Below are 21,861 nucleotides of genomic sequence, written 5' to 3' on the forward strand. Positions count from 1 at the left end.
TCTTCTTGTTCTTCCTACCAAAATGTATCACTATACTTTTCTGCATTAAATTTCATCTGCCATGTATCTGCCTATTCCAGTAGCCTGTACTTTTGAAGTCTATCCTTCTCACAGTTCACAATACATCCAAGCTTTGTGTCATCTGGACATTTTGAAATTGTGCCCTGTACACCCAAGTCTAGGCCATTAATATAGATCAGGAAAAACAGGGATCCTAATGCAGACACCTGGGGAACCCCACTATATACCTTCCTCCAGTCCAAAAACCACGGTTTACCACTACTGTTTCCTGCCACTCAACAAATTTCGTATCCATGCTGCTGCTGTCCCATTTATTCCATGGGCTGTAACTTTGCTGACAAGTCTGTTGTGTGGCACTTTATCAAATGCCTTCTGGAAGTCCACATACACCACATTAACCACATTATCCTCATCAAGCCTCTGTGTTACCTCATCAAAAAACTCAAGCAAGTTAGCTAAACATAAATTTCCCTTAACATACATGCTGGATTTTCTTAATTAGTCTACATTTGTCCAAGTGACCATTAAATTTTGTTCCTAATTATTGTTTCTAAAAGCTTTCCCACCACTGTGGGTTAATCTGATTAGCCTGTAGTTGCTGGACTTATTCTTACAACCTTTTTTGAACAAGGGTTTAAAATTTACAATTCTCCAGTCCTCTGGCACCACCCCTTTATTTAAGAAGGATTGGTAGAATATGGCCAGTGCCTCTGCAATTTTCACCTTCACTTCCCTCCTGTATCCTTGATGCATCTCATCCAGTCCTGGTGACTTATCAATTTTAACTACATCCAGCCTTTCTCTATATCAATTTTCAGCCCATCCAGTGTCTTGCCTACCTCCTCTTTCACCATGATTTGGGCAGCATTTTCTTCCTTGGTGAAGACAGATGCAAAGAACTTATTTAGTACCTTAGCCACTCCCTCTGCCTCCAAGCATAAATCCCCTTTTTGTCCCTAATCAGCCCCACTCTTTTACTACCCTTTTTACTATTTATATGCCTATTATTTCACTGTGGGATTCTGCTGTGCACGAAGCTTTTGCTGCATTTTCTATATTATAACTCTGACTACACTTCAAAATTGGTTGTAAAGCACTTTGAGATGTCATGAGATAATGACAAGAGGTAGAAACATGACATAAGTACATTAGGAGCAATAAAGGACATACATTACTGGGATATTGCTGAAAACAGAGACATTTCGTCAAAGCTTTTCATCTTGCACTCATCAGGACAATTCGCAAGAATACCAATGCTTTCCCTTACATTTGTATTCTTGCGAGTTGTCCTGATGTGTGCAAGACGAAAAGCTTTGACAAAATGTCTCTGTTTAGAGCAATACTCAAGTTCTGTACTACCAAATGACTATTACTGGCATAATTAGATTTCTATATATAGTGACATTGTAAACAAATATGAATTGGCATCCGTGGGCTAACTTTGTGTTAGAAATAACATTCAGAAGAAACTATGCCCGAGGTGAGGAGAGGACATTATGCCCACATGTTTTTAAACCTCCCAATGGATGAGAGACAGGTGAGGGAAAGACAGATGAGAACAGTAATTTATCCCCACAGGTGAGGAGTGGAAATCCTTCCTACAGGAGTGACGCAAGTGAGGAAGAGAGGGGTAAGAAGAGAAAATCATCCCCACAGGTGAGCAGATTGGGTTTGGTTGTAACTTACCCATCACCAGAAGATCAAAAAAACTGTCGACATTCACAGTCTGGTTTCATGAGTTAAGAACAGGCATTTGAGATGCACGATTGGCCAGTTGAAATCTCTCACATTCCAGAATGAGTCACACACATCAGAAGAGAAAAAGGGGATTTTTATTTTAAGAAAGGAATTTCCCATTGGTTGCATGACCAGCCATGATTATGGCTTTGCTACCCGGTAACTATTTCTAGTGTGGCATTTGAAGCAATGCAGACTGAATGGGATTGGATACTGTGGACATTATCATTCGGAGGCCAGAGAACCACTTTGATTTTAAAATGCAACATTCAACAAGAGGCAAATTTATTTCCAACACTGCAAATTCTGGTTTAATTACATTTTACCACCCATTTGGTCAACCAATCCACCAGGACCGTGGGTTACTTTATTGGTAAATATTATAAACAGTGGCCCCAAGACTGACTCTTGTGGTATTCCACAGTTCATAGTTGTCCAATTAGAGCTATTATCATGGATCATTACCCTTGTTTACTATTATTTAGCTAATTGATTATCTAATTTAGCATTTCCTCCTTTATTTAAAGAGATTTTATTCTAAACCAGTTATTCACTCAGCTCTGCTTTCATCAGACTTGGTTACAATGGGTGAACACTTGTACCAGGAAGTGCCACAACCAAACAGCAAATCTGTGGCTGACAACAGATGCTCATGCTGATTTAATTGGACATTTAGTAGTGTTGTAAGCAGCTGCGTTGGGTTTGGGATTTGAGGGTCAATACAATTAATGTTAAATTGCCAGTCACATTTATTCATATTGTACATTGAAGGATCAGCTACTCGCCAGGCTACATTTGCCTTCCTGTCAAGGTTTCTGCCACTGTCTACGCACATTGAGTTGTCTTTTTTCTTAGAAGAGCAGGGGAATTTCCCCCGCCCCTCGGTGTCCTGGCCAATATTTATCACTCGACCGATGTCACTGATAAAGATCATCTCATTGTCGCATTGCTTTTTGTGGGATCTTGTGGGTGCAAATTGGCTGCTGCATTTCCTGCATTACAATGACCATGCTCAAAAGTACTAATTGGCCATACAAAACTTTGGGACGTCCCGAGGTCGTGAAAGGCGTGATATATATGCAAGTACTTTCTTTAAGGAATTCCACTACAATCTGTTATCCCAGCTCCAACAATATTCCAGATCTATGAATGTAAGCACACAGATGCGAGCAGGAGCAGGTCTACTCACTGTTACGGGGGCTGGCATTTGGACAGCAAGACACAACAGCCTATTTACTGCAAGCAGCACATCTGATTTTTGTAAAGGTTGTTGGCTTGGAGTTGTGGCCTTTTCTTTTTTAATGTTGTCTTTATACCAGTCTTGGGAAAGTACAACAACCTATGCTTACTAACATATGAAACTGATGGGCAGGAAAAGACGAGCCGGTCCATCAAGCCTGCCTCACATCGTGATGACTGAAGAATCATGAGTCAACACCTTCCTCCTTTCAAAATAAAAGCAAAATACTGCAGATGCTGGAAATCTGAAATAAAAACAAGAAATGCTGGAAATAATCAGCTGGTCTGGCAGCATCTGTCGAGAGAGAAGCAGGGTTAACGTTTCAGGCCAGTTCTGATGAAGGGTCACTGACCTGAAACGTAAACTCTGCTTCTCTCTCCACAGATGCTGCCAGACCTGCTGAGTATTTCCAGCATTTCTTTGTTTATATACCTTCCTTCTTTCCCTCTCCTTCCTGCATCCATGCAGGCTTCAAGCCCGCTTTCACCAGTCAGCACCTTTTTAGCTCCTTCAGTTATCGATGTTGACAGACACTGAGTTATTGTGCTTGATGTGATATTGTTACATTCTGGCTCAATTGTACAAGGTCAGTGAGCTAGAAGGCAAGGTACAAATGGCTTATAACAGCACTTCCCAATAGCCTCAACTTCATTGCAGTGTGGTGTCGGGTCTAATTGTACACGAAGGAAAAGCCCCAAAAAAACACCATTTTGGATTTGGTTCAGGTCTCTGAGCCTATTGCTCTCGTAGTATTGTGGTAATGTTATTGCACTAGTAATTTAGAGGCCTGGACTAATGCTCTGGAGACATGAGTTCAAATCCCACCATGGTAGTGGGGGGAATTTAAATTCAATTATTTAATAAATTTGGAGTAAAATGCTAGTCTCATTAATAATCATGAAACAACTGGATTGTCATAAAAACCTATCTTGTTAACTAATGTCCTTTAGGGAAGGAAATCTGCCATCCTTATCTGGTCTGGTCTGGTCTACATGTGACTCCAGACCCACCGCAATGTGGTTGACTCTTAATTGCCCTCTGAAATGGCCTAGCAAGCCATTCATAGAAACATAGAAAATAGGAGCAGGAGTAGGCCATTCGGCCCTTCAGGCCTGCTCCGCCATTCAAAAAAGATCGTGGCTGATCGTCTAATTCAGTATCCTGTTCCTGCTTTCTCCCCATATCCATTGATCCCTTTGGCATGAAGAAAAATATTTATCTCCTTCTTGCATATATTTAATGACTCCACTGCCTTCTGCGTTAGAGAATTCCACAGGTTCACTACCTCTGAGTGAAGACATTTTTCCTCATCTCTGTTCTAAATGGCATATCCCGTAGCCTGACACTATGACCCCTGGTTCTGGGCTCCCCAGCCATTGGAAACATCCTCCCTGCATGTAGCCTGTCTAATCCTGTTAGACTTTTATAGGTTTCTATGAGATCCCCTCTCATTCTTCTAAACTCCAGTGAATCTAAGCCTAGTCGACCCAATCTCTCCTCATACATCAATCCTGCCATCCCAGGAATCAGCCTAGTAAATCTTCTTTGCACTCCCTCCATGACAAGAACATCCTTCCTCAGATAAGGAGACCAAAACTGCACACAATACTGCAGATGTGGTCTCCCCAAGGCCCTGTATAACTGCAGTAAGACATCCTTGCTCCTGTACTCAAATCCTCTCGCAATGAAGGCCAACATACCATTCGCTTTCCTAATTGCTTGATGCACCTGAATGCTTGCTTTCAGTGACTGGGCATACAGGGACACCCAAGTCTCGTTTCACCTCCCCCTTTCCCAATCTATCATCATTCAGATAATCTGCCTTTCTGTTTTTACAATCAAAGTGGATAACCTCACATTTATCCACATTATACTGCATCTGCCATGTATTTGCCCACTCACCCAACTTGTTCAAATCACATTGGAGCCTCTTTACATCCTCCTCACAGCTCACATCCCCCCGCCCACCCCGCTTTGTGTCGTCTGCAAACTTGGAAATATTACATTTAGTTCCCTCACCCAAGCCTTTAATATATATTGTGAATAACTGGGGCTCAAGCACTGATCCCTGTGGTACCCCACTAGCCACTGCCTGCCGCCCGGAAAAAGATCCGTTTATTCCTACTCTCTGTTTCCTGTCTGTCAACCAATTCTCAATCCATGCCAGTATATTACCCACAATCCCATGTGCTTTAATTTTGCACACTAACCTCTTTTATATGGGACCTTATCAAAAGCCTTCTGAAAATTCAAATACACCACATCCACTGGTTCTCCCTTATCTATTCTACTAGTTACATCCTCAAAAAATTCCAGTAGATTTGTTAAGCATGATTTCTCTTTCGTAAACCCATGCTGACTTTGTCCAATCCTGTTTATGCTTTCCAGGTGTTTTCTGCTATCACATCTTTTATAATAGACTCTAGCATTTCCCCCGCTACTGATATAAGGCTAACTGGTCTGTAATTCCCTGTCTTTCTCTCCCTCCTTTTTTAAATAGTGGGGTTACATTTGCCACCCTCCAATCTGTATGTAGGAACTGCTCCAGAGTCTATAGACTTTTGGAAGATGACCACCAATGCATTCACTATTTCCAGGGCCACTTCCTTTAGTACTCTGGGATGTAGATTATCAGGCCCTGAGGATTTGTCAGCCTTTAACCCCATTAATTTCCTTAGCACTATTTTTTTTTTACTAATACTGATTTCCTTCAGTTCCTTCCTCTCATTAGTCCCTTGGTTCCCTAACATTTCTGGGAGGTTATTTGTGTCCTCCTTTGTGAAGACAGAACCAAAGTATGTGTTTAATTGTTCTGCCATTTCTTTGTTCCCCATTATAATTTCCCCCATTTCTGACTGTAAGGGACCTACATTTGTTTTCACTAATCTTTTTCTCTTCACAGATTTATAAAAGCTTTTACAGTCAGTTTTTATGTTCCCCACAAGTTTACTCTCATACTCTATTTTCCCCCACTTAATCAACCTCTATGTCCTCCTTTGCTGAATTCTAAACTGCTCCCAATTCTCAGACTTGCTGCTTTTTCTGGCAATTTTATATGCCTCCTCTTTGGATCTAATACTATCCCTAATTTTTTTTGGTAAGCCATGGTTGAGCCACCTTTCCGGTTTTATTTTTGCACCAGACAGGAATGAATAATTGTTGTAATTCGTGCACACGTTCTTTAAATATTATCCATTGCCTATCCACCATCAACCCTTTTAGTAAAGTTCCCCAATCTGTATAGCCAACTCGTGCCTCATATCTTCATAGCTTCCTTTATTTAGATTCAGGACCCTAGTTTCGGATTCAACTACTTCACTCTCCTTCTTAATGAAGAATTCTATCATGTTATGGTCGCTCATCCCCAAGGGACCGCACACAACAAGATTGTTAATTAATCCTTTCTCATTGCACAGTACCGAGTCTAGGATAGCCTGTTCTCTAGTTGGTTCCTCAACGTATAGATCTAAAAAACAGTCACATACACACTCCAGGAAATCCTCCTCCACAGTATTATTGCTAATTTGGTTTGACCAATCTATATACAGATTAAAGTCACCCATGATTACAATTGTACCCTTAATGTATGCGTCTCTAATTTCCTGTTTAATGCTATCCCTTACATCTCCAATACTGTTTTGGGGGCCTATAAACAACACCCACCAACATTTTATGCCCCTTGGTGTTTCTTCGCTCCATCCATTCAGATTCCACATCATGATTTTCTGAGCCAATATCCTTCCTCAATATTGCATTGATTTCCTCCTTTACTAACAATGCTACCCCACCTCCTTTCCCTTTTTGTCTGGTCCTTCCTAAATATTGAATAACCCTGGATGTTTAGTTCCCATCCTTGGTCACCCTGCAGCATGTCTCTGTAATCGCAACCATATCATAACCGTTTATATCTATTTGCGCTGTTAATTCATCTACCTTATTGCAAATGCTCCACTCATTAAGACACAATGCCTTTAGACTTGCCTTTCTAACATTGTTAGTCATCTTAGCTTTATTTTGTACTATGGCCCCATTTGTTTCTCGCCCTTGTTTTCTCTGCTTTCCACTTATTCTTCTTACCTTTCTGTCTTTAATTTCTATCCTTGTTTCCCCCTCCTGTGTCTCCCTGCTCAGATTCCCATCCCCCTGCCATTCTAGTTTAAACCCTTCCTGACAGCACTAGCAAACACCACCCCTCCCCACCCCCCCCCCCCCCCCCCCCACTCCGAGGAAATTGGTCCCGGTCAGTTGTAGGCAGCTCACCACCACTTGCTCGACTTGGAGAGGCAGGGATTAATCAGGGATAGTCAGCATGGCTTTGTCAGGGGGAGATTGTGTCTTACAAACTTGATTGAATTTTTTGAGGCAGTGACTAGATGTGTAGATGAGGGTAAAGCAGTTGATGTAGTCTACATGGACTTCAGTAAGGCTTTTGATAAGGTCCCGCATGGGAGATTGGTTAAGAAGGTAAGAGCCCATGGGATCCAGGGCAATTTGGCAAATTGGATCCAAAATTGGCTTAGTGGCAGGAGGCAGAGGGTAAAGGTCGAGGGTTGTTTTTGCGAGTGGAAGCCTGCGACCAGTGGTGTACTGCAGGGATCGGTGTTGGGACCCTTGCTGTTTGTAGTGTACCTTAATGATTTGGACATGAATATAGGAGGTATGATCAGTAAGTTCACAGATGACACAAAAATTGGTGGTGTCGTAAATAGTGAGGAGGAAAGCCTTAGATTACAGGACGATATAGATGGGCTGGTAAAATGGGCGGAGCAGTGGCAAATGAAATTCAATCCTGAGAAGTGTGACGTGATACATTTTGGGAGGACTAACAAGGCAAGGGAATATACAATGGATAGTAGGACCCTAGGAAGTACAGAAGGTCAGAAGGATCTTGGTGTGCTAGTCCATAGATCACTGAAGACAGCAGCACAGGTAGATAAGGTGGTTAGGAAGGCATATGGGATACTTGCCTTTGTTAGCCGAGGCATAGAATATAAGGGCAGGGAGGTTATGATGGAGCTATATAAAACGCTGGTTTGGCCACAGCTGGAGTACTGTGTACAGTTCTGGTCACCACACTATAGGAAGGATGTGATTGCACTGGAGAGGGTGCAGAGGAGATTCACCAGGATGTTGCCTGGGCTGGAGCATTTCAGTTATGAAGAGAGACTGTAAAGGCTAGGGTTGTTTTCCTTAGAGCAGAGAAGGCTGAGGGGGGACATGATTGAGGTATACAACATTATGAGGGGCATTGATAGGTTAGATAGGAAGTAACTTTTTCCCTTAGCGGAGGGGTCAATAACCAGGGGGCATAGATTTAAGGTAAGGGGCAGGAGGTTTAGAGGGGATTTGAGGAAAAATGTTTTCACCCAGAGGGTAGTTGGAATCTGGAATGCACTGCCTGAAGAGTTGGTGGAGGCAGGAACCCTCACAACATTTTAAGAAGTATTTAGATGAGCACTTGAAACGCCATAGCATACAAGGCTACGGGCCAAGTGCTGGAAAATGGGATTAGAATAGTCAGGTGCTGGATGGCTGGCACGGACACGATGGGCCGAAGGGCCTATTTCTGTGCTGTATAACTCTATGACTCTAATTAGAGATGGACAATAAATGCTGGCCTTGCCAGTGATGCTCACATCCCAAAAACAGTTTGAAAAAAAGGTTCACAAGTTGTCGCTCTGTCTCATGTCATTGTGACCGGTTCCAATACCCCTATCATCACTGCTTGCTGTCAATTTTCTGCATCGACCCCTGTCATTACACTAAACAGGAAAGATCTATCATCTCTATTTGAATGCTCACAGGCCATGCAAATGGTTAACTGCACCACTATGTTATTATTATTATTATTATTATTACAACATGTCAGAACTGTTGTATCTATAAGATTTTTAGCTCCAATATTAACCTAACCCGCCCCGTGGGAATAAGCCACGTTTGGGGCTGATGCCTGATATTACACCCTGTCTGATTTTACTCTCCTTGAAGTCAATGGAGATTGAAATTGGGCAGGGTGTGGAACTGGTTCCCGACCTGAACCCACCCCATTTATATCAGGCCAGTTAGCTTAAAGTCAAGACTGTATTTCTGCTCTACATGACCTGTTACAAATGAATAGATTCACTTCTGTATTAAAATCCAGAGAAACAAAAAGCTGTAGGAATGCAGTGTTATGATGAATTTCTGCAAACTCATGAGAAAAACATATCTGGCTTCCAGGCTTGAGACCTATGGGATTTGCAGCTTAAAATGAGGCTGAACAGTGGTTCGCCTGCAGAACTGCACGCAACACTTGTAATAGTTAATTTTGTGAAGCCCTTGAGACATTCAGCATGATAAAGTACTATATAAATGCATGTTGTCATTTTTATTTTTAATTCCATTTTCATCTATTCTGTCTTGTGTGAAATGCTCGAGGGAAAGGACACTGCCAGGTAATGACCATCTCCAAAAAGAGAGAGTCTAACCACTGCCCCTTGATATTCAGCAGGATTACCATTGCTGGATTTCCCCACCATCAACATTCTGGAGATCACCATTGACCAAAAACTTAACTAGACCAGGTACATACAAGAGCATGTTAGAGGCTGGGAATTTTGTGGTCACTAACCTCCTGATGCCCCAAAGCCTTCAGCCATTTACAAGGCATAAGTCAGGAGTGTGATGGAATACTCTCCATTTGTCTGGACGAGTTCAGCTCCAACAACACTCAAGAAGCTTGACAACATCCAAGACGAAGGAGCCCACTTGATTGGCACCCCATCCAGCACCTTAAACATTCACTCCCTCCACCACTGACTCACAGTGGCAGCAGTGTGTACAACATTCAAGATGCACCACAGCTACTCACCAAACCACAATCGTCAGCATCTTTCAAACCTACAACCTCTACTACCTAGAAGAATGAGAGCATCAGGCACATGAAAACACCACCACCTGCAAGTTCCTCTCCGAGTAACACGCCATGCTGACTTGAAAATATATCGCTGTTCCTTCAATGTCGTTGGATCAAAATCCTGGAACTCCCTCCCTAACACCACTGTGGGTGTACGTACACCAGTGCAGAGGTCTTAGAAGGTGACTCACCACCACCTTCTCAAGGGCAGTTAGGGATGGGTAACAAATACTGGCCTCTTCTTTGTCCATATCCCATGAACAAATTTTAAAAAACATAACTTGTAATTCCTCCTTTTTGTCTAGTATCTATATACAAACCATCTGAATCTCCTGTTGAGATTATCGCAGTTCCTCTTGGGTATCCGTTAACCTAATACATAACCCATTAGAATCCTTCACTTCAAGTTATTACGTTGTGATAACTATTGGCGATCTATTGCTCTCCACTCAGATTGAGGTATTTTGTCCTTACCGTATGATGCAGTACATCACTCAATTTAATCATCCATGTGGCTCGTAGTGAGGATCAGCAAGCTATCCAATGGCAGAGGTATCATAGCCAAGCACACTGATTCTTTTTTCTCCCCCTCCAGAGGTATTGAGGCCAATTGTGGTGCTCCTGTCAAATCTGACCTGAGATTGGGTATCTCAACACATCCCAGAGATTGGATCTGGGGCCTTCTTGTTCCTATGGCTCAGCAACTGACGCTTAAGGGCGGTACAGTGGCGCAGTGGTTCGCACCGCAGCCTCACAGCTCCAGCGACCCGGGTTCGGTTCTGGGTACTGCCTGTGCGGAGTTTGCAAGCTCTCCCTGTGACCGCGTGGGTTTCCGCTGGGTGCTCCGGTTTCCTCCCACAGCCAAAGACTTGCATGTTGATAGGTAAATTGGCCATTGTAAATTGCCCTAGTGTAGGTGTAGGTGGTAGGAGAATGGTGGGGATGTGGTAAGGAATATGGGATTAATGTAGGATTGGTATAAATGGCTGGTTGTTGGTCGGCACAGAAGGGCCTGTTTCAGTGCTGCATCTCTCTATGACTCTAAACTACTGGAGATGTTGAAAATTATAAAGGGTTTTGATAGAGTGAATACAGAGACACTGTTTCCACTGGCATAAGGGGCAGTAAGCAAAGGACATAGATTTAAGGTGATCAGCAAAAGACCCAGAGGGGAGATGAGAATTTTTTTTTTAAACACTGCATGTTATGATCTAGAATGTACTGACTGAAAGTGTGATGGAAGCAAATTCCATGGTAACTTTCATTATTGGATAAATAATTGAAGGTGGAAAACATTTCTCGGGCTATGGGGGAAAGAACAGGGGAGTAGGACTAATTAGTAGGGTTTTCAAAGAGCTGACGTAGATACGATGGGCTGAATAGCCTCCTCCTGTGCCGTATGATTCTACTGACTACATTTTTGAGCTGGAAAGGGAGAATCACTTGTCTATATAATCAGCCCCTGTCATCTGGGGAATAAAGGTATTTTTTTGATCCTGCTTTTTCTGTTCATATTCATTTAAAGAAAATTAACCTAATCTCTTTAACCCATTTGATAACTTATATATATTGAGTGATTTTGATTATTGCCATTTTATATAAGTTATCAGAGGTCTATTTAGTAAAAATGATGCCGGTTCTGTTTTCATTCTGTAGCTTCAACGGTTGAAGAGATCTCTGTCCTTCAAGACGATCCTCAGAAGCAAAAGTGTTGAGAATTTCTTTCAGCGATCAAACAGCGAGGTGAAATTCCCAGCAGAGATACTACCTCCTCCACCCACTCTGCCACCAACTCCACCCACTGCTTTCCTGCCAGAGGGTCCACCCATCAATGAACCACCAGCAAGGAAGTCCCACCAAGTCTCTTTACCTCTCAAACCAGTAAGGACGCACAACTTTCAAGAATTTGTCTTCAAAAAGCCTACATTTTGTGACATCTGCCATCACATGATTGTAGGTATGTTTCATGTTAGTTGGGACACGCATCACCTCAATGGTACTCACTAACTGCTGGATTTTGAGATTCCTTGCAACATTTTTGGTCCATCGATGAACCATCATTGCATCTGAAATTCATTAACATTAATAGTTTTGCAGTAGTAACTTGGTAGCTACAGTGCTAGAGAGTTGGATTCTTTCCTCCATCACCCCCTTCATGATTGAAGACCAGCATTTGATTTCAGATCTAGGTTTGCTTTACCATCCAGGCTTCACTTGAAGGACAATGTGATGTTGCACTCTTAAATATACAAATTTGCATTGTGCACCCATCAGTGGAACTGTCATATGTATCCTTGGCATATCCTTTCCTCTTCAGTTTTCCCATACTCCTGGATCTTATATAGGAAATGTATTAATTGTACTTGCATAGAAAGTACAATGCAGAAACCGACCATTTGTTCCCAACTGGTCTGTGCCAGCATTTATGCTCTACACCAGCCTTTGCTCACCATATGTCATCTAACTCTAACAGTTATACCTTTCTCATATGATTTATCAAACTTTTCCCTTTAATGCCTCTATGCTATTCACCTCAACTACTCCTTGTGGTATTAAGTTCCACATTCTGGAAGAAGTTTCTCCCGAATTCTTTATTGGATTTATGAGTGACTATCTTTTATATTTATGACCCTTAGTTTGAAACTCACTCCACCCCTCCCCCACCACTCACCACCACCAACCCCTCTTCCCACACCCCCCCCCCCCCCCCCCACCCCTCAACAAGTGTAAGTTTCCTCTCTACATTTACCCTATCAAATCCCTTCCTAATTTTAAAGACTTAGATTAGGTTACCCGTCAGCTTGTTCTTTCCAAGATACAAGAGCCCTAACTTGTTGAGTCTTTCCTGATGGTTGCAATCTGTCAGTCCTGGTTTTGTCCTTGTAGATCTTTTTTCACCTTCTCCAGTGCCTCTAAATCCTTTTTGCTATATAGAGACTAGAATTGTGCATAGTTCTCCAAGGGTGGTCTAACCAAGGCTCTGTATAATTTTAACAAACATTTCTTACTGCAAGCTTGGTGCCAGATATTCTGCAAAGCCCACTTTGGATCAAAGACATCACTTTGATGTTCACTCTCTTCTAACTGCTAACAGCAGAAATGCTGGCGTAACACTTCTAAAATGGTGACGCACAGAGATAAATCATGGAGATTGATTGAACTGTCCAACTTGGTGCAGATCCTTAAAAGGTACATTCGCATCTGAAACATCGGAATATGCCTAAAATTCATACTTTTGTCTAATTAAATCGAAGTTACTGCAAATTGGAATTGATTGGAATCCTGGTTATATTTGTAGATATTCAAAGGTATCTCTTTATGAACCTTCCAAGGAAATTAGGAGTTTATAAATGTCTTCCCCTTTTCACAAACGATCCAGATAGAGTGGATTATACTGATATTGCAGAATAAATTTTCCTGACGCAAACCTTTTGTATTATAGCACTGCAGGCATTTAAATGCTGACGATGGCTCACTCGCTGCAGCTGCTGGAAAAATAGGATCAAAGTCAACAAGACAAGGACATGTCTTGAGGACGAGTATGCTTTTCTAGCTCACCAATATTTTAAGATAACCACAGATGTCCTGACTTTCCATAGTTGAAAGACAGAACGGATGCTCCCCTTCAAGAAGGCATGGGATATCAGCTCCAGGAATTCCCTCCCTAAACCTCTTCACCTTTCTACTTCTCCCCTCCTCAAATTTTATCTCTGAGCAAGCTTTTGGTCTGTTCTGATATCTCCTTAAGTGGGTTGTTGTCAGATTTCATCTGATAACGCTAGTGTGAAGCCCCTTGGGAGGTTTTACTACATTAAATGTGTCGTAGTAGTTTCCACTTTCAGAGTCCTTTTTTTTTCATTCAGAATAACAGATCAGTTCTGCATTTCCTTTTGGGCTTCCATGTCCAGTGTTTGAGAGGTTTATTATAGGATTCCTGAGTCAAAGTGAAAAAAGAATAATGTTCTTCCCCAGTGCATGGTGAGTCACCTTTTCTTAAGACTATGTGATACAAAAGTACATGAGTGAAGAAACATGCAGTGAGCCGAGCCTTGCTTGAGGGAATATAGACTGGACATCAGGAGCACTGGAAATCAGCCACACTGATCTGTGCACCCAATTCTCCAACTCTCATTCCTGTTGAGATAGATAGTGCCTCAGTAGTTTGTTTCCCCTACAGTATTTACTGCATGTGCTAGTGATACAGTGGATAGGGAGCAGCTGTTCCCCTTAGTTGAAGGGTCAGTTACGAGGGGTCACAAGTTTAAGGTGAGGGGCGGGAGGTTTAAGGGGGACTTGAGGAAGAACTTTTTTACCCAGAGGGTGGTGACAGTCTGGAATACCCTGCCTGGGAGCGTGGTAGAGGCAGGTTGCCTCACATCCCTTAAAAAGTACCTGGATGAGCACTTGGCACGTCATAACATTCAAGGCTATGGGCCAAGTGCTGGCAAATGGGATTAGGTAGGCAGATCAGGTGTTCTAATGCATTGGTGCAGACTCAATGGGCCGAAGGGCCTCTTCTGCACTGTATTATTCTGTGATATCTAGTGCCACCACAGCAGCACTGCGCCATCCTTTCCTCCTCCAATTTAAAATACCACTGACCAGAATAATAGTTCTTTTTGATTCCAAAACTCCTTCAAATTAAACGATTTCAATGGGAACAGAAATCAATTGATGGTAGGTTTTTGTGGCGGTGTGTGGGGATTATAATGGTGGCTCGAAGTTTCTCTTGGCAATTGCCTCGCTCATTCCCATTGGTTGTATCTCCCACGTCCGTCATTCCTCAGCATTGCTGCCATGTTGGATCAATATACACACATACAAAACAATGATTAGATAGGTGACCGCAGCCTGGGAATCTACTGTGAATTTAGTGCTCGGACTACACTCCCTGAAAAATTCCAATAAATTTGGATTTTACAACTAAACTCAGTAGCACCGCAGCCTCACAGCTCCAGTGACCTGGGTTCGGTTCTGGGTACTGCCTGTGCAGAGTTTGCAAGTCCTCCCCATGACCGTGCGGGTTTCCGCCGGGTGCTCCGGTTTCCTCCCACAGCCAAAGACTTGCAGGTTGATAGGTAAATTGGCCATTGTAAATTGCCCCTAGTGTAGGTAGGTGGTAGGAGAATGGTGGGGATGTGGTAGGGAATTTGGGATTAATGTAGGATTAGCATAAATGGGTGGTTGTTGGTTGCCACAGGCTCAGTGGGCCAAAGGGCCTGTTTCAGTGCTGTATCTATCTAATCTAATCTAAATAAAAAATTATCGATATTTGACGAAAAAGTTTTTTTTTTTGCTTGGGCAAAGAGATCTAGCAGAGTTCTTCACCATTTATGGTTGCTGCTGAACTGTTTTTGGACTAGACAGTCCAATATTCAAGTGCAATGTCTGGAAATTTCCAACATGTTAACTGGATGACACATCTGACTGATCTAATCAGCAGCAAAGAAAACAACTTAATGGACTTTTCATATTTATTTGAGAAGGGCAATGAAACGATATCTGCCTGTTACCCGCACACATTTAACATTACTTCAATGATCAGGGAACTAATATAGCCAAAAAAAATGGAAGAGTATCTGTATGAAAACAAACTCATAAGTGACAACCAGTTGGTCTGGCATGGAGAGTGTTTCACTCCCAAAATCATAGATCTTTATGAGGAGGTGTATCTACACTTCCAAAATGCCTTTTGATAAAGAACTGGGTGAGAGTACAAACTAAGATTGGTGGGTATTCAGAGTAGGACTTAACTGGCTGAAAGGAAGGAAGCAGAGGGTTGTTGTAAGGGAGCTCGGATACAATGAAGGGTTGGATTGAGTGGGATGGCCGAGGGGTCTGAGCTGAGGCCCCTCTTGCTTGTGGCATTATGAATTATGATGTATTTACAGTACAGAAACACGGCATTCAGCTTGACAGGTTTATACTCCATGTCAGCCTCCTCCTACTCCTTTTACTGCCAACAGACCCTTCACATCTTTTCTCTGTCATGTGTTTATCCATCTTCCGCTTAAATGCATGTATGCTATTTACCTCAACTACTCCATGAGCTAGCGCTCATCCTAACCGCTCTCTGGGTAAAGAAGTTTCTCCTGAATTATTTATTGGAATAATTAATGACTATCTTGTATTTATGGCACCTAGTTCCAGTCTTGCTTGCAAGTAGAAATATTTCTATCTACCCTATCAAACCCTTTGATAATCTTAAAGACCTGTATCGGGCCATTCATCATAGAGTCATAGCATCATTTACAGCAATAGAAGGAGACCATTCGACCCATCGAGTCCATGCTGGCTCTCTGCAGCGCAATCTAGGCAGTCCCACTCCCGCGCTCAATTTCCCCATAGCCCTGCAATTTTATTTCCTTCAAGTTCTCATCCAATTTATTTTTGAAATCATTGATTGTCTCCGTTTCCACCACCCTCATGGGCAGCGAGTTCCAGGTCATTACCACTCACTGCATTAAAAAAAAAGTTCTACCTCATATTCCCCTGCATCTCTTGTCCAAAATCTTCAACCTAGTCCTTGCACCATCAGTTAATGGGAACAGGTTTTCCTTGTCTAACTTACCTATGCCTGTCATAATCATGTACACCTCTATTAAATCTCCCCTCAATCTCCTTTGTTCTAAGGAGAACAAGCCCAGCTTTTCCAACCTAACCTTGTAACTAAAATCCCCCATCCCTGGAACCATTCTGGTAAATCTCCTTTGCACCTCTCAAGGACCCTCCCGTCTTTCCTAAAGTGTGGTGACCAGAACTGAACGCAATACTCTAGTTGGGGCCTAGCCAGAGCTTTATAAAGATTCAGCATAACTTCCCTACTTTTGTACTCTGCACAGGGGAGGAGTAAAAAGTGTGGGAATTCAATAGTTACAGGGGATTCAATTGTGGCCGCAAAAGAGACTCCAGGATGGTACGTTGCCTCCCTGGCGCTAGGGTCAAGGATGTCTCAGAGCAGTTACAGGACATTCTGAAGGGGGAGGGTGAACAGCCAGTCATGGTACACATTGGCACAAATGACATCGCTAAAAAAAAAAATGAGGTCCTAAAAGCAGAATATAGGAAGCTAGGAAGTAAGTTGAAAAGTAGGACCTCAAAGGTAGTGATCTCAGGATTACTACCAGTGCTACGTGCTAGTCAGAGTAGAAATAGCAGGATATGTCGGATGAATACATGGCTGAAGAGATGGTGTGAAGGGAGGGTTTTAGGTTCCTGGGGCATTGGGACCAGTTCTAGGGGAGGTGGGACCAGTACAAAATGATGTCCTAGGGGGAGTATTTGCTACAGTGGCTGGGGAGGGTTTAAACTAAAATGGCAGGGGGATGGGAACCTTTGCAAGGAGTCAGAGGAGGGGGGGATCGAAGACAAGAACAAAAGACAGTAAGGGGAATAAGAAAAGTGATGGGCAGAGAAATCAAGGGCCAGAATCAAACAGGGCCACAGTGAAAAATAGTGGGAAGAGGACAAGTAACGTTAAAAAGATCAGCCTTAAGGCTTTGTGCCTTAACGCGCAGAGCATTCGCAATAAAGTGGATGAATTAATTGCGCAAATAGATGTAAATGGGTATGATATAGTCAGGATTACAGAGACATGGCTGCAAGGTGACCAGGAATGGGAAATGAACATCCAGGGATATTCAGTATTTAGGAAGGGCAGACAAAAAGCAAAAGGCGGTGGAGTTGCATTGCTGGTTAAAGAGGAAATTAATGCAATAGTGAGGAAAGATATTAGCTCTGATGATGTGGAATCTGTATGGATAGAGCTGAGAAACACTAAGGGGCAAAAAACGTTAGTGGTGGTTGTATATAGACCCCCAAACTGTAGTGGTGATGTTGGGAATGGCATTAAACAGGAAATTAGAGATTCATGCGACAAAGGAACATCTGTAAATATGGTTGACTTTAATCTGCATATAGATTGGGCAAATCAAATTAGTCACAATATCATAGAGGAGGAATTCTTGGAGTGTATACGGGATGGTTTTCTGGACCAATACGTTGAGGAATCACCTAGAGAACAGGCCATAATAAAAACAAGAAATGCTGAAAATACTCAGCAGGTCTGGCAGCATCTGTGGAGACAGATGTCTATCCCTTTTGCCAAAATGCATCACCTCACAATTCAATCTCCCATCTTTCTGCCCATTCTGCTAGCTTATCTTCGTCCTGTTGCAGACAGTTCTTATCATCCTCACTGTTTGCCACTCATCCGTATTTGGTATCCTCGGCAAATTTTGAAATTCTACTCTGTATTCGAAGATCCAAATCATTTGTATATAGCAAAAGAAGCAATGGTCAGCACTGACCCTTGAGGAACACCACTGTCTATCATCCTCCAGTCTGAAAAACAACCATTCACCACGACTCACTGTTTTCTGGCCTTAAGCCAATATTTTATCCAATTGGACACTGACCCTCCTATTCCATGAGCTCCAATTTTGTTAACCAGCCTTTGATGTGGTACTTTACCAAATGCTTTCTTGAAATCCATATAGACAACATCCATTACATTCCTTCATCAATTTTCTCTGTTACTTCATCAAAAAATTCAATTTGATTAGTCAAGCATGATCTGCCTTTTACAAATCTGTGCTGGTTATCTTTAATTCATTCAAACCTCTCCAAGTACCTGTTGATTTCACCTCCCCCCCACCCCCCCCCCCCCCACCCCGATTATTGTTTCTAAAACCCCACCCAGCACTATTGTTAAACTAACTGGCCTGTAGTTGCTAGGACTGTCCTTACACCTACTTTCCAATCCTTTGGCACCTCCCGCATATCTAGGGAAGATTATGGTAAGCCCTTCCATTATCTCCTCCCCGCATTTCCTTTAGCAACCTGGGCTGCAAACCATCTGGACCAGGTAACTTATCTACCCTAAGCATAGCCAGCTTTTCCAGTACCACCGTCTCAAATTTTACCCTATCCATTGCCTTTGCTCTCTCCACTTCTACCAATACAAAAGGACTCATTAAGTATTCTAGCCTTTCCCTGTGCCTCTAAGCATATATTACCCTCTTTGTCCCCAATAGGTTCCACTCCACCTCTTAATAGTTACCAACTATTTATGCTGGTAGAAGAATTTTGGGTTCCCTTTTCTGTTGACTGCCATTCTATTTTCATATTCTTTCTTTGCCAGTCGTATTTTCCTCTTCACCTCCCCTCTCAACTTAATGTAATGTATCAGGTTTCAAATATCTGTGCAAATGATCCTGGAAAAACAGTCTAAATGCCCCAGGATGGCACCAAGATAATGCACACTGTGAACTTAAACACTGCAGCCAAGATCTTGTAAAGCTCGATTAGGTTTTCACTTGAGCTAACCAATAACAAATGACCTTCAATCCAAACCATGCAAGTTATTTTAAATCCCGGAGGGAAGTGAATGGCAATCCTGTGGGATCCATGTGATGTCATCGCAAGTGTGGCAGGTTTTACCCATCTATTTGAATGTGGTAGCTTCATCCACCCCCAGAAATCTCCAGCATTAAAACTGGGGAATTGGAGGGACTGGAGTGGAAAATGGAGCAACTTCAATTTAACTGCTCCCTCACTCCTTTCCCACCAATTGGGGAAGAATTTAAAAAGTTCCCCCTCTGGTGTTATTTAATCCGTTCACCATATCTGAACAGTGAGAGGCGGCAACAAACCAAGCATAAAGGATGTTAGATTCCATCCCCCAAGGTCGTGCTGATGCTGTACAATGCCTCGATCAGCCTGCACCTGGAATACTGTACACAGCCTTGATCATCACCCATCCAAGCCCTGAAAATGCAGAGGAGAGCAATAAAATTGATCCCTGATGCCAAGCCAGTACAAACAACACTAAGTTCAGCCTTGAAAAGAGGAGAGATGGCTGGAAACATTTTCTTCTGCTATACCAGTGAAACAAGTGGGACACTGGATTAGTTTACAGTTGTAACAGGGAAAAGGACCGTGCTGGTATTTTAGAAGGATGAGATCAAATAATCTGAAAGACTTTTAGTTTTTTTTAATCCCAATTGATCTTTTGAAATCATGAGAGTTCAATCTATAGCTTCTTACCTTGTTCCGACCCCATCCAGTGTGAACTTGATGAAAGGTGGTAACCGTAGTGATATTAACAGCTTGCGTAAGGGATGCAAGGCCAGGTTTGAATGAGTTCTATGGTCATTGGACCAGCCATGCAAAAGGCTTTCATGAGCTAACTTATTGCAACAGAATTCAGGTTCTTTTGGATTAAAATTTAAACTTCCCACATCAATGAAGGGGACGGCAAACAAAGCAAGGGAATACACAATAAACGGGAGGATATTGAGAGGGGTAGAAGAAGTGAAAGACCTTGGAGTGCATGTCCACAGATCCCTGAAAGTGGCAGGACAGACAGATAAAGTGGTGAAGAAGGCATATGGAATGCTTTCCTTTATTGGCTGATATATAGAATACAAAAGCAGGGATGTAATGCTGGAACTGTATAAAACGCTGCTTAGGCCACAGCTGGGAGATTGTCTACTGTTCTGGTCACCACATTACAGGAAGAACATAATTGCTTTGCAGAGAGTACAGAGGAGATTTACAAGAATGTTGCCGGGCTTGAAAGTTGCAGCTATGAGGAAAGATTGGATCGGCTAGGGTTGTTTTCCTTGGAACAGAGGAGGCTGAGGGGTGACTTAATTGAGGTATTAAATTATGAGGGCCCGAGATAGAGTAGTCAGTAAGGACCTGTTTCCCCTAGCAGAGAGGTCAATTACCAGGGGGCACAGATTTAAGGTGATTGGTAGAAAGATTAGAGGTGACATGAGCAAAAACCTTTTCATCCAGAGGGTGGTGGGTGTCTGGAATTCACTGCCCGGATCAGTTGTGGAGGCAGAAACTCTCATCTAAAAGGTAGCTGGACATGCACCTGAAGTGTTGTAACCTGCAAGGTTACGGACCAGGTGCTGGAAGGTGGGATTAGATTGGGTGGCTCGTTTTTTTCAGTTGGCGCAGACATGATGGGCTGAATGGCCTCCTTCTGTGCCATAACTTTTCTGTAGTTCTATGAACCAATCTGGGGCAAACCTACAGCAGCCTCTCAACTTGCCCTGATATCGCAATATTAATATAGCATGAAAATGGCCCTAAATGATTCACAAAGTTAGGAGGGCGTCAGAGCCAAGCAGGAGGAGGGAGGTGAGTTAGACTTCATGGCCAAAGAAGTAGATTGAAATGAGGTTTTAGTCACTGGGGAGAGCTGCAGGAAGCAGAAAGATTAGACAAGAACATTTGCACGTACAGGATCTACAATTGGTGATGGAGATGGTTGGTAATAGGAGGATAGAAGGTAAATCGGAGATTGCATTGTACAGGTAGAGATGTAAGGCAGCCAGGTGATTGCAGGGGTAGAGAGTGGAGGGAGACGACGCAAGGCTCAGCCTACAGATGTTTATTTTACTGTTTTATGCTTTCAGGGTATTCTAAACGAGGATGGCGATGCAAACTCTGTAAAATCAATGCTCACCCGCAATGTGGAGAGGATGCCTTTGAGCAGCAATGCGTCGGAAAACTGGTGAGTGGGTGTTTTAGAGCTCACTTGAGTTGCTGCTGAATCATCTGTCTAAGCCAATGGACAGTTGCTGCAAATTTGGTGTTTCAAAACTTCAGGACCTTGCACAGGAAACATCTCAGTCTTCTGAAAAAGATTTGCAGCGTTGCTTTTTATAGTCATGTGTGCAGAGAATTTTCATTATAAACATATCCTCTCTCTATTATATATCACTCGTGAGAAAGAGAAAACAAACAAACCTTTATTTATAAAGCACCTTTCATGAATTCAGGCTATCCCAAGGCACTCTACCAGCAAATGAAGTACTTTTAAAGTGTAGTCACGTTGTAACGTAGGAAACCCAGTGGTCAGTTTGAGCACAGCAAGCTCCTCCCACAAACATGCAACGTGATAATGACCAGATCTTTGTTTTTTTAATGAATGCTGGTTCAGAGCTTAACT

At 42.6% G+C, this 21,861-nt stretch overlaps 1 protein-coding gene across 2 annotated transcripts in view; it reads left to right on the forward strand.

The window, feature by feature from the left end:
• Window positions 1–21,861, forward strand: part of LOC137348193 (SH3 and cysteine-rich domain-containing protein 2-like) — a 104,338-nt gene that overhangs the window by 42,661 nt on the left and 39,816 nt on the right. For both annotated transcript variants that reach the window (XM_068013529.1, XM_068013528.1), the window contains exons 2-3: window positions 11,550–11,850; window positions 21,326–21,423. In XM_068013529.1, coding sequence (XP_067869630.1) covers window positions 11,550–11,850; window positions 21,326–21,423 — 399 coding nt within the window. The remainder of the gene's footprint in view (window positions 1–11,549; window positions 11,851–21,325; window positions 21,424–21,861) is intronic.

This window comes from Heterodontus francisci, chromosome 33 (assembly GCF_036365525.1).
Source record: "Heterodontus francisci isolate sHetFra1 chromosome 33, sHetFra1.hap1, whole genome shotgun sequence".
In the NCBI taxonomy this organism is placed as follows: Eukaryota; Metazoa; Chordata; class Chondrichthyes; order Heterodontiformes; family Heterodontidae; genus Heterodontus; species Heterodontus francisci.